Source organism: Monodelphis domestica, chromosome 4 (genome assembly GCF_027887165.1).
Source record: "Monodelphis domestica isolate mMonDom1 chromosome 4, mMonDom1.pri, whole genome shotgun sequence".
Taxonomy (NCBI): Eukaryota; Metazoa; Chordata; class Mammalia; order Didelphimorphia; family Didelphidae; genus Monodelphis; species Monodelphis domestica.
This window is the reverse complement of record NC_077230.1, coordinates 446,190,441-446,204,084: the sequence shown is the minus strand read 5'-3', so window position 1 is coordinate 446,204,084 and position 13,644 is coordinate 446,190,441. Positions and strand designations below refer to the sequence as shown.

Below are 13,644 nucleotides of genomic sequence, written 5' to 3'. Positions count from 1 at the left end.
CATAAAATAAACAAATTAAAGAGAAAAAATAACTTCTGGATGAAACATAAAATATCAAAGTCTCGTGTAAAAAATAAAGTAAGGAAAAATAAGCTATAACAGGTCCTTGAATCAGGGTCTGATTAAAGTTATTTATGTCCAATAAGCCTGTAGTAGAATTATAACAATGTAGCACGTATCCAGTCAGCACTCTGGACTACAGAAAATTGCCACACCAAAAATGAATGAAAAGGGACTAGATTTTGAAGCAGATAGTTAATAGTATTCCCTGGTCTGATATTATGCTTGTTCTCAGGGATAGGGAAGGCAAAATGGCAGCCAAACTGAGGTGCTCTGCAGAAATCTGGATCTGATTTGAAGGAATCCTACGTCTGAGGGTGTCAAAGAGAAACCTCCTTAAACCCCCAAAAAAGTTCAAGTCCCCTGTTTTGGCACAGAATCTCATAAATCCCACTGGGATTGGTTGTTTTTCTTGAAGTACATTCTTGGCACTGTATGAGGGATCTTTTGTGATACCTTCCTCTGAAATAAGACACAATTATTAGTCAAAGTCCCATAATATTAAACAATCAATGGCAGGTTTCCATAGTCTAAAGCTTTTGGGTATGCATTAATATTAGGGCTAATGAATATTATAAACTTATATTAGCACAAAAAACAAAAAACCATTAATACTAGTAACATGTCGTTTAAGTACAAAAAATAGGAGTTAAAAGAAAAATTGCTCTATTGCACATATAAGGAAAAAGAATAATAAATTTTAAAAAATAAAAATATATAGTTCACATTCAGTGACAGACTGTGTTAGCAAAAGAGAGGCAGGGGGAAGCTGGGTGGATCAGTGGATGGAGAGCCAGGCCTTGAGATGGGAGGTCCTAGGTTTAAATCTGGCCTCAGACACTTCCCAGCTGTGTGACCCTGGGCAAGTCACTTGACCCCCATTGCCTAGCCCTGACCACTCTTCTGTCTTGGAGCCAATATTGACTCTAAGATGGAAGGTAAGGGTTTTAAAAAAAAGAGAGAGAGGCAAAATACAAATGTTTCTCACACAAAAATGATATCCGTTTCTTCTTTTAACTTGGCCATGATTCATAATGTAAGTGCACATAATTTTCATGAAGTAATAGATTTTCAAAAACAGGAGTACAGCAGCTAATGCACATTCAAAGAAGTACCAAAATCCCCCAAATCACAAAAGCCCATTTAATGACAATAGTAAGCAAACCTACTATCATTACAATTCACATAAGTTGCTGTGTGACACTTAAAAAAACCTTTGAAGCTCATGGATACTTTTCACAAGTTTTCAAGATGTACCCAATCTTTCAACCTTGGCTGAGATATTTTTAACAAAGTCTATTGCTGCCACAATTCTAAAATCTGGCAGGAGAGCCCAGAAAGACCTCTGTACTCCTGATGAAAACCTTTTGAGTCTAAAAATTTCACCAAGAATCTAGATAATTCTGGTGGAAAGGTAGAATAAGCTGAAGAGTAACACATATAAAAACCATCGAGGATCCAGTAGGCTCCATGGAAAAATCCTTCCCACCTCCCAGGTTGAAATTATAATTCATCCCGGGGTACCCAAACACCTTGGGAAACCTCCATCCTCTGATATGAGAGTGTAACAGCATAAAAGGGATGTCTTTATATGTCCCAGGAATTACAATGTGGAAGAGAGGACTACAATATTAAAAATCACTTCAGATGTCTCATCCATTACATTTTTTAATAAATGTGGAGTATAGGAATACAACACTTCACATCAACTACTAAATGAATCATTACCTAGACAGATTTGGTGAAAAACTAAGCATCCATGAGGACCTATGGTTTTGTCATGGAAAAGGGTTTGTCCAAGTTAACTATGGGCTTTTAACAATGGAATTTTCTCCAGTCCAATCCAGTCCAGTCATATGGTGTTGTAGTGAAAATTTCACCTTTTTAAGATTGATGTAATATTGAACAATGGCCGCCAAGGAATTTACTTATGAAATTCCTAAAATGAAACACTCAAGTCAGAATGGAGTTTATGGTGGTTTAATCACAATGGGAGTAGGGAAAGGGAGAGGGAGAGAAGGAGAGAGGAGAAAAGGGTAAGGGGCTACTCAACCTCTGACCAAGGCAGAGGGAGTTTAGGCCCAAAGGGCCAAGGTGGAAAGGAATCAGTCCTTGACTCACTTGACCGATCTGAAGGGAAGCTGTCTGCGGGCCTCCTCCCTGTCCAAGCTCCTCACATGAACTGCCGTCTCGCCCTGTCCACAGGAAGTGAGCGAATTCCTGAGGCTGCTCTCTCCGTCACTTCCTGTGCCTCACAAGTGCCAATGGTGGCTCCAGCTTGGCTTAGGACAGCCCAGGGGGGCAGTTAGTTGTTTCTGATTTGTCATTGACTAGCACATGCCCGTGTAGTGTGGGTGTGCACAATTTTGGGTGCTAGACCAAGATGGAGGTTTTAAAATTCACAATGGTGAGGTATAAATGAAGATAATGTAACAGCATATATAGCTAATGGCCAAAATACAGTAGCTGAAAATGACATAGTGAAATGGAACATTATAGATTAGATCAATATGTGAACTTAAAACCAAAATTAAATCTTAAAGCTAACAATCATCAAATATAATATATATGACAGGATACAGGCACTGAACTCAAGAGTCCTTTTCTCCAATTCTGATAGCTGCATTGCAGAGACTTCTTCACTATTTGGAGGTGTAATAAAGGCTCTTTTACTAGGGTATTTATGGTAAGAGTACTACTGGAACAGTTACACTAGGAAATAAGGTTAGAAGGAGAACTGGGATTTTCACTCCTCCCCCTCATCTACTTTCTGTGCCTTTCACTTGATTTCAACAGCTCTTCAGAGAAGGTAAGTTACCAGCAGCTTCTAATAAATTAATTTCACAATACAATACTATCAAAAGGGGGTTTATTTAAAGGAAAGAAGTTAGGGAGATGAGATAGGGCAGAGGGTATATATAAGGCTTCCCTAATCTTTTATAAAGTCCAATATAAGGAAATGTGGTTGATTTATCCTTATGGGGAAATTGTTAATAACTTGGAAAGGGATCTTCAGAGCTCTGCCCCAAACTTTTCCAAGGCTAAATTATTGGTCAGGAATTCAGAGCAGTCATCTACCGGCTCCTCTCTCCTAGTTCAAGAGAGCAGAAGTGAAGTTTCATATGTTGACTTCCTTAACTGTCTCTCTGACCAAATTCTTCTCTGGAATCTTCCCTTCTCTCCTTGATGGACAGTCCCTCCAAGCTTCCATTCCTTGCATCTGCTTCAAAGTCTCTCAGTTGTAGTAATCAATTTCTCACAGAGGGGAACAAAGTGAAACAGTTGATATCAATAAAGCAATGGGGGTCTGAAAATTCACCTCCAGACTCTTTAAGGTTCCTTCCCCTCCCCAGTATCATCATTCATTTAGATTTCTTTGGTCTGTGAAGGGTTAAATTTTAGGGGCAAGAGTTTGAAGAAAAGTCAGGGGAGCAGCTCCTTAAACACAAAACCCTTAGTTTATTATTAGGAAAGTACAGATAGGAAAGAGAAAAGAGAAAAGTGAGAGCTATCTTATAATAGTTTATAACTATAACTAAGATCCCAATCCTAACTAAATTTTTTTCTAGAAAACCCTAAATCTATCTGCCTCTGAGAGCAGTACCTTCTTCCAGAGCCAGGCACTTTTTATGCTCTAATAATTTACCCATTATCCATCTACCTATCTACCCAAGATAATAATCAATAAAGCTATTATGGCCTTAAATCCATTTCTCTCACTCCAAGAGTTCCAGAGAGAGCAAGTCAGAAACACTCCTCTCCCTAGGGGACCCAGAGCCCAAAAGCCCCTTTTCCAACTGCCAAATGTTTAAGGATGATATTAGAAAATAAATATTGTTTTATTAGTTTAGAGATAAGAAGTAGAATGGCTGGCTTGAGAAAGAATTGGAATTTGAAGCAGAGCCAAGAGAGCGGATTAATTTCAATTGTTGACAGTTATAGCCATTTTTATGTGTCAGTTACTCACTCTGGTAGTTGGCAGAGACACACACTCAGGGACTCTCAGGGCTGGAGGAGGTAACATCTTTGCCTCTCTCTCTGTCTGAGGGAAAGACCTGAAAGAGCTTAATGTTTTCTTTCAACGTGGGAAACACTATTGACTATTTCTGTCTTCATAAATTGGTTTATATTTGGGAAAACTAAAGAAAGATCTGGTCTTTGGTTTCGATTTTGGTTTGGAATGTGATTTTTGTTGAGACTAACCAGCTAGCCTTTGTTGTTTTATAACTGTAAGGCAAAGTTAAGAATTATAAGGATAATAGTGGTAGTTTTAATTAGAATAGTGTAAATTTGTGTTAGGCAGATCAGGGAGTATTAGTATAGCCTGTGAAACACAGGAGAAGTGGTTCCTTGTGGAACCTGAGAGTTTATTTGGGTAGATTTAGAATCCATTAGAATTAGAATCCTTTTTATCCTTATATATTTTAATAAATATTTTATTTTTCATAAGAGGTTCTTTAGCATCTCTGCACCTGTCCCTGAAGGGAAGTTCACATTTGAGCTTCACTTCATCATTGAAGATACTTTTGATTACATTTATCAAAAGTATCTGAACAGTTTTGAACCTGTATTTGCATAGTTTTTCTCATCTACTTTTATAACTCACCAAATATTATTTTTTACAACTGTGACTAACTCAGCCACACCATTCTGACACCAACTGACCATCTGTGCAGCAGGGGGTCTCTTACTCAGAAATCGTTTTGCTCCCTTGCCTCTTAAATATAAAAAGGGAGCAATTAAAAAAACTCTCTCAACAGGTCACACTTTGGGGGTTCCCCATACCTGCATTGGGCATAATGTGAATGAACCCCATATTGGATGTGTTACAGAGACTGAGCAGGCCAAAATGACAAGGGGGTGTAGGGAGATGACTCTCCCCTCTGAATCTTGAGATTATACAAGCTAACAACAAGGTATCCAGTCTGTACAACCAGGAAGAGCAGCAGGAAAAGACATCCTAAAACTTTGATAAGGTTCTCCTTTTTAGCCCATCCTTGCAATTCTATATCCTCTCCATAGGTGGCACTACCCTAGTGTGCAGTGGCTAAAGTTAAGATGTTTGGAAGAGTAGCCTTCCTTCCCCTCCCCCAGGGGTAAAAATGCCAGGGAGTCACTTGCTTACACTGTCATGTGGGCAGGGACTGCTGCTCCTTTGATTGCTCTCCCCAGACATGTGGGCAGGGAGTTAAGAGCATGGAAGCAGTCTACTCAAGCAAAAGCCTTTAGGAGGCTAATTGTTGCCTAAAAGAAACACCTGGGGCATTCAAGGAAGCAGTAAGCACTCAGGTGTTAGCAATACAATGGAAAGGGGGGTTTAATACCTCAGGCTCCACACAGAAACAGTTCACAAGGACCTCCAGCCAGTGTGCTTAAGAGAAACTGAGGCAGGCTCACAGTAAGAGCAACAGCAGCCACATGTGCAGGAGCAGCCGCAGGATGAACAGCAAGGGCAGCAGAGGCTTTTAAAACTAATCTGTTGGGGGCAGCTGGGTAGCTCAGTGAATTGAGAGCCAGGCCTAGAGACAGGAGGTCCTAGGTTCAAATCTGGCCTCAGACACTTCCCAGCTGTGTGACCCTGGGCAAGTCACTTGACCCCCATTGCCTAGCCCTTACCACTCTTCTGCCTTGGAGCCAATACACAGTATTGACTCCAAGACGGAAGGTAAGGGTTTAAAAAAAAAAAAGCTAATTGTCTTTTTGTCTATTAAAAAAATTGCTCTACCAACTTAGAGAGGAGCAAGGGTTCTAAACTCTTGACTTCTAGTCACCACAATGTAAAATTTAAATTAATGTCCAATAACTCCAAGTATTGCATTTTATAAAGTTTATTCATAATCACTTGAAGTAGAAAGAACATAAGTAGAAAGAACATAAACTAAAAGAAATAGAAGTTCAAATCTAAATATCCTACAAAAAGTAAATCCTGGCTGGCATAAAGCCCACATCCTCAGTCCCAATCACAAAAAGAGCAAGAGGTAGAGTCATACATAAACTTTATCGCCAAAACGTAATGACATAACATGAGAAGTGGTAAGCTGGGATTTAGAGTTCTGGGGAGCAAATCCTAATTATATAATATAGAATAATCCCACATAAATGATCAGCATTTTTATATATTTCCAACACAAATCAGCAGCAAAAGTTAAAAAGAGAAACTCCACTAACAATCACTCTAGACATAAAATATTTGAGAATATTTTTGCCAAGATAAACTCAGGAATTATATGAACACAACTATAAAAACAATTTTCATACAAATAAAACTAGGTCTAAACAATTAGAAAAACATCATTTGTTCATGCATAGGATGAGTTAATATAATAAAAATGACAATCCTACCCAAATTAATTTGCTTATTCAGTACTATACCTATCAAACTACCAAAAACCTTTTTTAAAGAATTAGAAAAAATTATAATAAAATTCTTCTAAAAAAAGAGAAGATCAAGAATATCAAGGGAACTATTTTTTTTAATGTAAAGGATGGGGGCCTAAAATACTAGATATTAAACTGAACTAAAAACTGATCATCAAAACAATATGGTACTGGAGAAGAGACAGAAAGGTGGATCAATGGAATAGACTTGGGGTAAGTGACCTGAAAAAGCTAGTATTTGATAAATCCAAAGATCCCAGCTTTAGGGACAAACACAGCTGGGAAAATTAGAAAACAGTATGGGGAAAATTAGGTTTAGATTAATTTCTCACATCTTATACCAAGATAAATTCCCAATGGGTATATGACTTAAACATGAAGAGTGATATTATAAGTAAATTAGAGGAACATGAAATAGTATACCTGTCAGATCTATGGGAAAGGAAGGAAATTTAAGACCAAACAAGAGACAGGGAACATTACCAAATGTAAAATGGATAATTTTGATTTTATAAAATGTATATATATATGTTAAATATATTTAAAAATCTGCATCGGTTCTCAAGTCTTTCCAGGTTTTCTGAGCTCTTCCTTTCCCTCATTACTGATAAAATAATAGGATTCCATTATAATCAGATGCCACCATTTGCTCAAGCATTTCCCAATGGATGTTTCCACTTAATTTCCAATGCTTTTGTCATCCCAAAAAGAGTACCTTTAAGTGTTTGATATTTTTAACCTATATAGGCCATTTTCCTCCTTATTTTTTAATGCCTTTTGGACATAGTTCCAAATTGCCTTCTCCAGAATGGTTGAATTAGTACACACCAATCCCAAAAGTTCATTCCTTTTTCAATCTTCTCACATCTCCTCCAAGTTTTGTCACTTTCCTTTTCTATAATAACTAATCTAACAGATGTGGGCTGGTCCTTCAAATTTGTTGTCATTTGCATTTCTTCGAATAAGAGTGATCACCTTCTTCCTGAGGAAAACACATAAACTTGAGCACAGGTCATTAGGTTTTGTTGCACTATGAATCCTCTGGCATGAAATAAAAGATGATCTTTGGCTGAAAGCCTTCCTACAGGGAATCCGTCTGGAACCAATTTGTTCAGAAGACATTTTCTCCTACTGAAAAAGTTCTGGACTCTCCATTCCAATGTCTTTCTTTGTTCATGACAGGAATAAGATTTCTATCCAAAATAAATTCTCGCTTGGGAATAAGATATGATTGTTATCTGAAGGGCTTACCACATTGATCATATTCCTAAAGTTTCTTTCTAGTGTGGATCCTCTTATGTTAAATAATGTAAGAATAGCAACTATAATCTCAGTCTCACTTATGAGGTTTCTCTCCAGTAGGGATTTCCTGACGTGAAGCAACTGTGGAACATTAAGAGAAAGGCTATCTGAACTTATTACATTCAAAAGGTTTCTCTCCAGAGTGGATTCTCTGATGCTTAGCAAGACCCACGCTGTGTGTGAAAGCCTTTCCACACTGTGTACATTCATAAGGTTTTTCTCCAGAGTGGATTCTCTGATGTGTAGCAAGATGGTCACTCCGTGTGAAAGCCTTTCCACACTGTGCACATTCATAAGGTTTCTCTCCAGTGTGGATTCTCTGATGTGCAGCAAGATTATTCCTCCGTGTGAAAGTCTTTCCACACTGTGTACATTCATAAGGTTTCTCTCCAGTGTGGATTCTCTGATGCTTAGCAAGACTCATGCTGTGTGTGAAAGTCTTTCCACATTGTGTACATTCATAAGGTTTCTCTCCAGTGTGGATTCTCTGATGTGCAGCAAGACTCACCTTGTATATGAAAGCCTTTCCACACTGTGTACATTCATAAGGTTTCTCTCCAGTGTGGATTCTCTGATGTACAGCAAGCTTATTTCCCTGAGTGAAAGCCTTTCCACACTGTGTACATTCATAAGGTTTCTCTCCAGTATGGATTCTCTGATGTACAACAAGATGACCCCTCTGTGTGAAAGCCTTTCCACACTGTGTACATTCATAAGGTTTCTCTCCAGTGTGGATTCTCTGATGTACAGCAAGATCTCCCCTCTGTGCGAAAGCCTTTCCACACTGTGTACATTCATAAGGTTTCTCTCCAGTGTGGATTCTCTGATGTTTGGCAAGATTAACCCTCTGTGTGAAAGCCTTTCCACACTGTGTACATTCATAAGGTTTCTCTCCAGAGTGGATTCTCTGATGTTTGGCAAGATTACCCCTCTTTGTGAAAGCCTTTCCACAATGTGTACATTCATAAGGTTTCTCTCCAGAGTGGATTCTCTGGTGTTTAGTAAGAATAACCCTGTGTGTGAAAATCTTTCCACACTGTGTACAATCATAAGGTTTCTCTCCTGTGTGGATTTTCTGATGTTTAGCAAGATTGTCCCTCTGTGTGAAAGTCTTTCCACACTGCGTATATTCATAAGGATCCTCTCCAGTGTGGATTATTTGATATGAACCAGACTCAGAATTCTGACTCAAAGGTCTCTCACCTTTTTTACTCATAGAAAGCATCTCTACATGTTTACTTTTTGGATGTCTTATGGGGTCTAAACTTGAGCCAGAGGTGATTCTCCCAAGTTTATCTTGATACATGGACATTTCAGGAGGTTTCTCATTTGACTGATTAAATCCTCCTTTTTCAGGAAAGCATTTGGTGTATTCACTATCCTGACAACAGTCATTTCCTGAAGTCAATTTCATACACTGTTTTAAGACTGAATGTTGGGTGAATTTCTCTGCAATTTCACCCAATTCACAACCACTCTTTGTCTTTTTATTTACCTTCATATTAGAATCATAGATTTCTCTCAAAATGAAGTCACAGGGACCTTTATTCATGCCTCTTGGAGGGCTAGATCTTTCCACAAAAAAGCTCAGCTTTGTAGACATCTCCTTCCCTTCAAAATTAGTCTCTGCCTCTGAAGAAAAAAAAACAATGATATAAGCATAAAACAAAAGGAACATACATGGAAAATAAGTTTTTTTCTCTAATGGCAGTAAGTAAACTGATTTTTATTCTATTTTCCAAGGCCAAAAGAAGTTTTCAAACTTAAATGAGCAGAACAAGAATTTGGATACACCATTTGGTCTTGACTACAAGATGAAAGATTTTAGAACCACTTTCCCATACAGTAACAATGAAACCTCACCACTGATCTGTGATACATACAAGACCAAGACTTTCATCACACTTCACAACTCATATCATATGTAAAGAATGGTGAAGTGACCTGACCAACTTCCTTGCAAGTATACTACAACTCAAACCCTGTGCCTAAGCATGCTTTGTTCATAGTACTGAACAATCTTTGTCCACTCTTTCTGTCTTTCCTTTTAAAGTCATTCATTCACTAATCTTATAATTTTATCATTTCTCAAGTAACCTTCCAGATATTTCATTCCCATCATTTTGGATAAACTATCACATGGTCATTTTTGGTAAATTTTATATGCTAAGCTGAGAAACAACTTCATTCTTTTTAATTCTCATGTAGCAATTTTCAAAATACAATACAAGTTTTCTTCTTTTCTCTACAGATGCAAAGATATGTCATTCAGTTGAAGACATATGAAATATTCATCTTATTTTACAATCTACCATAAATAATGTCTCCTTCTCTATTCTGAGTCCATCATGCATCTCTCAGGAAATGAACAGTATAATTCAGGGTTGGTTTTACAGCCCCCAAGTCTAGCCCTCCCTTCACTAAAGCAGATAAAAGTATTTTGGGGTAACAGTCCCTATACACCTGCTTTCACCTCACTCCCCTAGACGGGAGAGCTTTGGGCCTTTTTTCTCTTGCAGCCATGGCGATTCCCCTCACTGAAAACCAGAGATAAAATTTTCTCTTAGAACTGGAAGCCCTGGACATAAGGAATAATGAAGGGATCAGGAGAGAAAAATAAAAAAAATTTGGTCCTCTTAATGGAAAAGGGACAGGCAAACAAGGCCTACACAATGGTTTTTGTTGTATTCATCATTGGGACATTTACAGCAGGGCAGAGATCATGTAACACATTTTCAATCAGAAAATTCCATCTAGATTTACCTTTTTTAATAGAAGATAGGCACATTCCACAACCTCCATTATCTAGAAATTAAAGGCAGCTGGTAGTGAAGAGGTCAGAATTTGGGAGTCAGAAAAACAAATGTAATGCTTCCAGAGAGAGATGGTAAATGGATGACCCGAGATAAGTTATTTAACCTGGTACTTCAGTTCCCTCAATTATGAATCGAGGACAATAAGAGTATCAAATTAACAGACATTTTGTGAAATTAAAAATGATTATGAATTCCTTTACCAAATAGAGAACAGAACAGGTATTTTTAAATGCTTATTGCCTTCCCTTTCATTCTTATCTCCAGGCCTGGAATTTGAGCAGAGAATGAAGGAGGAATAAGGATGAACTTGCTAGACAAGACAGAATTAGGGGCTGGGAGATATAGTTTCATATGATTTTTTAAAATTTTATTTCCCTATTATTAATTTTAGAAGTGAATAATCATATAAAACCACAACCTCAAAACACAAACCCAAATAAAAGAGTGAAAAATTGTATGTTCTCATCTACATTCCAACTCCAACAGTTCTTTCTCTGGAGGCATTCTTTGTCATAAGTCCCCCAGAATAGTACTGGATCATTGTACTGCTGAGAGTAGCCAAAGCTATCACAGTTGAACATTCCATAACATTAGTGTTATAGTGTATAATGTTCTCCAGGTTCTGCTTATTTCCCTCTGCATCAGTTCATAGGGGGTTGTCCCAGCATTTCCTGAAATGATCCTGTTTATCATTTCTTATGGCAGAATAATATTCCATCACCCTCATATATGACAATTTATTCAGTCATTCGTCAACTGATAGACACCCCCTTCAATTTCCAATTCCTTGCTACTACCAAAAGAGCAGTTACAAATAATTTCCTACAAGTAGGTCCTTTCCCTTTTTTTTCTGATCTCTTTGGGGCACAGACCTACTGTATCAAAAGGTACGTATTGTTTTGTAGAGCTTTGGGAGTCATTCCAAATTGCTCACCAGAAAGGATGGATCAGTTCACAAATCAAACAGCAAGGTATTAAGTGTCCCAATTTCACCACATCCCCTCTAATCTGTGACACTCCTCTTTACTGTCATATTGGCCAATCAGTTAGGGGTGAAGTAATCCTTCAGAGTTCTTTTAATTGACTTCTATAATCAACAGACATTTACAACACTTCTTCATATGATTATTGGCAGCTTTGATTTCTTCATCTAAAAACTGCCCACCTATGACCATTTGTCAACTAGGGAATGATTTGCATTCTGGAATAAAATTGACCTAGATCTTTATATGTTTCAAAAATAAGATCAGATAAATCTGTTATAAAACAGTATTTCCTGGTTTGTTGTTTCCCCTCCTAATCTTGGTTACATTGGTTTTGTTTGTTCAAAACAGTTTAAAGTTATATAGTTAAGATGATTCATTTTCCATCTTATAATGTTCTCTATCTCTTATTCGGTCAGAAATTCTTCTTTTCTCCATAGATCTGCCAGGCAAACAATTCTATATTCCCTGAATTATATATATATATATATATAAAGTTTACCCTTTATATCTAAATCATATGCCCATTTTAACCATATCTTGACATAGGTTGTGAGCTATTGATCTATACCTAATTTTTGCCATATGGTTTTCCAGTTTTCCAAGCACTGATAATTTCCAAGCATTTTATAGGGTCACTCTAGACAATATAAAATATTTGGAAATCTATCTGTCAAGAGAAGCACAGGAATTATATGAACACAACTACAAAACACTTTTTACACAAATGAAACTAGATCTAAATAATGGAAAAAATGTTAATTGCTCTTGGGTAAGATGAGCTAATAAAATAAAAATGACAATATTACCTAAATTAATTTATTTCTTCAGTGCCATATCTAACAAACCTCAAAAAATATTTTATTTTATTGGAAAAAATAATAACAAAATTGATCTGAAAGAACAAAAGATCAAGAATATCAAGAGAACCAATGAAAAACAATGTGAAGGATGTTGGCCTAGCAATACCAGATCTTAAACTGTAGTATAAAACAATGATCATCAAATTAATATGGCATTAGCTAAGAGATAGAAGGGAGGATCAATGGAATAGACTTGGGGTAAATGACCTCAGCAATCTAGTGTTCCATAAACCCAAGGATCACAGCTTTTGGGATAAGATTTATGGAGAAGGGAAGTATTAAAGACCAAGCAAGAGACAGAGAACATTAGAAGGTGTAAAACGAATCAGTTTGAATATGTCAAATTAAAAGGGGTTTGTAAGAAACAAAGCCAATGCAGTCAAGATTAGGAGGGAAGCAACAAACTGTGGAAAAATTTTGATAACAAATTTCTCAGACAAAGATCTAATTTCTCAAATATACAAAGAACTAAGTCAAATTTATGAAAAACCAAGCCATTCCCCAATTGAAAAATGGTCAAGGGACAATTCCCCAATTGACAAATGGTCAAGGGACAGGAATTGGCAGTTTTGAAATGAAGAAATCACAACCATCAATAATCACATGAAATAATGTTTTAAATCTGTCCTGAATAGAGAAATATAAATCAAAACCATTCTGAAATACCACCTCACAGGTAGCAGAGTGGCCAATATGACAGTAAAGAAAGTAATAAATATTGGAGGGAACGTGGCAAAATTGGGACACTAATGTATTGATGGTGGAGTTGTGAATGGATCCAACCATTCTGGTAGGCAATTTGGAATTATGCCCAAAGAGCTTTAAAACAATGCATGCCCTTTTATCCAGCAATACAACTACTAGGTTTTTGTCCCCAAGTGATTAAGAAGGGGGGGGGACCTGTTTATACAAAAATATTTATAGCTATGCTTTCTCTTGTAGCATAGAATTGGAAATTGGGGAAGTCTCTCCATTGGGAATGGCTGAACAGATTGTGGCATATGATGGTGATGGAATACTACCATGCTATAAGGAGTAATAAATAGATTGATTTCTATAAGAATCTGAAAGACTCATATCAACTGAAGGGGACTAAAATAAGCAGAACCAGGAGAACATTGTACATAGCAACTGAATTGCTACTAAAAGGGATGGAATGATTCAGGACATTCCAAGGGACATGTTACATGGAATGCTATCCATATCTACAAAAAGAATTATGGGAGTCAAAATCCAGAATAA

At 37.2% G+C, this 13,644-nt stretch overlaps 1 protein-coding gene across 4 annotated transcripts in view; it reads right to left on the bottom strand.

The window, feature by feature from the left end:
- Nucleotides 1-2,024: 2,024 nt before the first annotated feature.
- LOC100619450 (zinc finger protein OZF-like) overlaps nucleotides 2,025-13,644 on the bottom strand; it is an 87,655-nt gene continuing 76,035 nt past the window's right edge. For all 4 annotated transcript variants that reach the window (XM_056825846.1, XM_056825849.1, XM_056825848.1 and 1 more), the window contains one exon: nucleotides 2,025-9,372. In XM_056825846.1, the coding sequence (XP_056681824.1) occupies nucleotides 7,844-9,372 (1,529 nt within the window). In that variant the 3' untranslated portion in view covers nucleotides 2,025-7,843. The remainder of the gene's footprint in view (nucleotides 9,373-13,644) is intronic.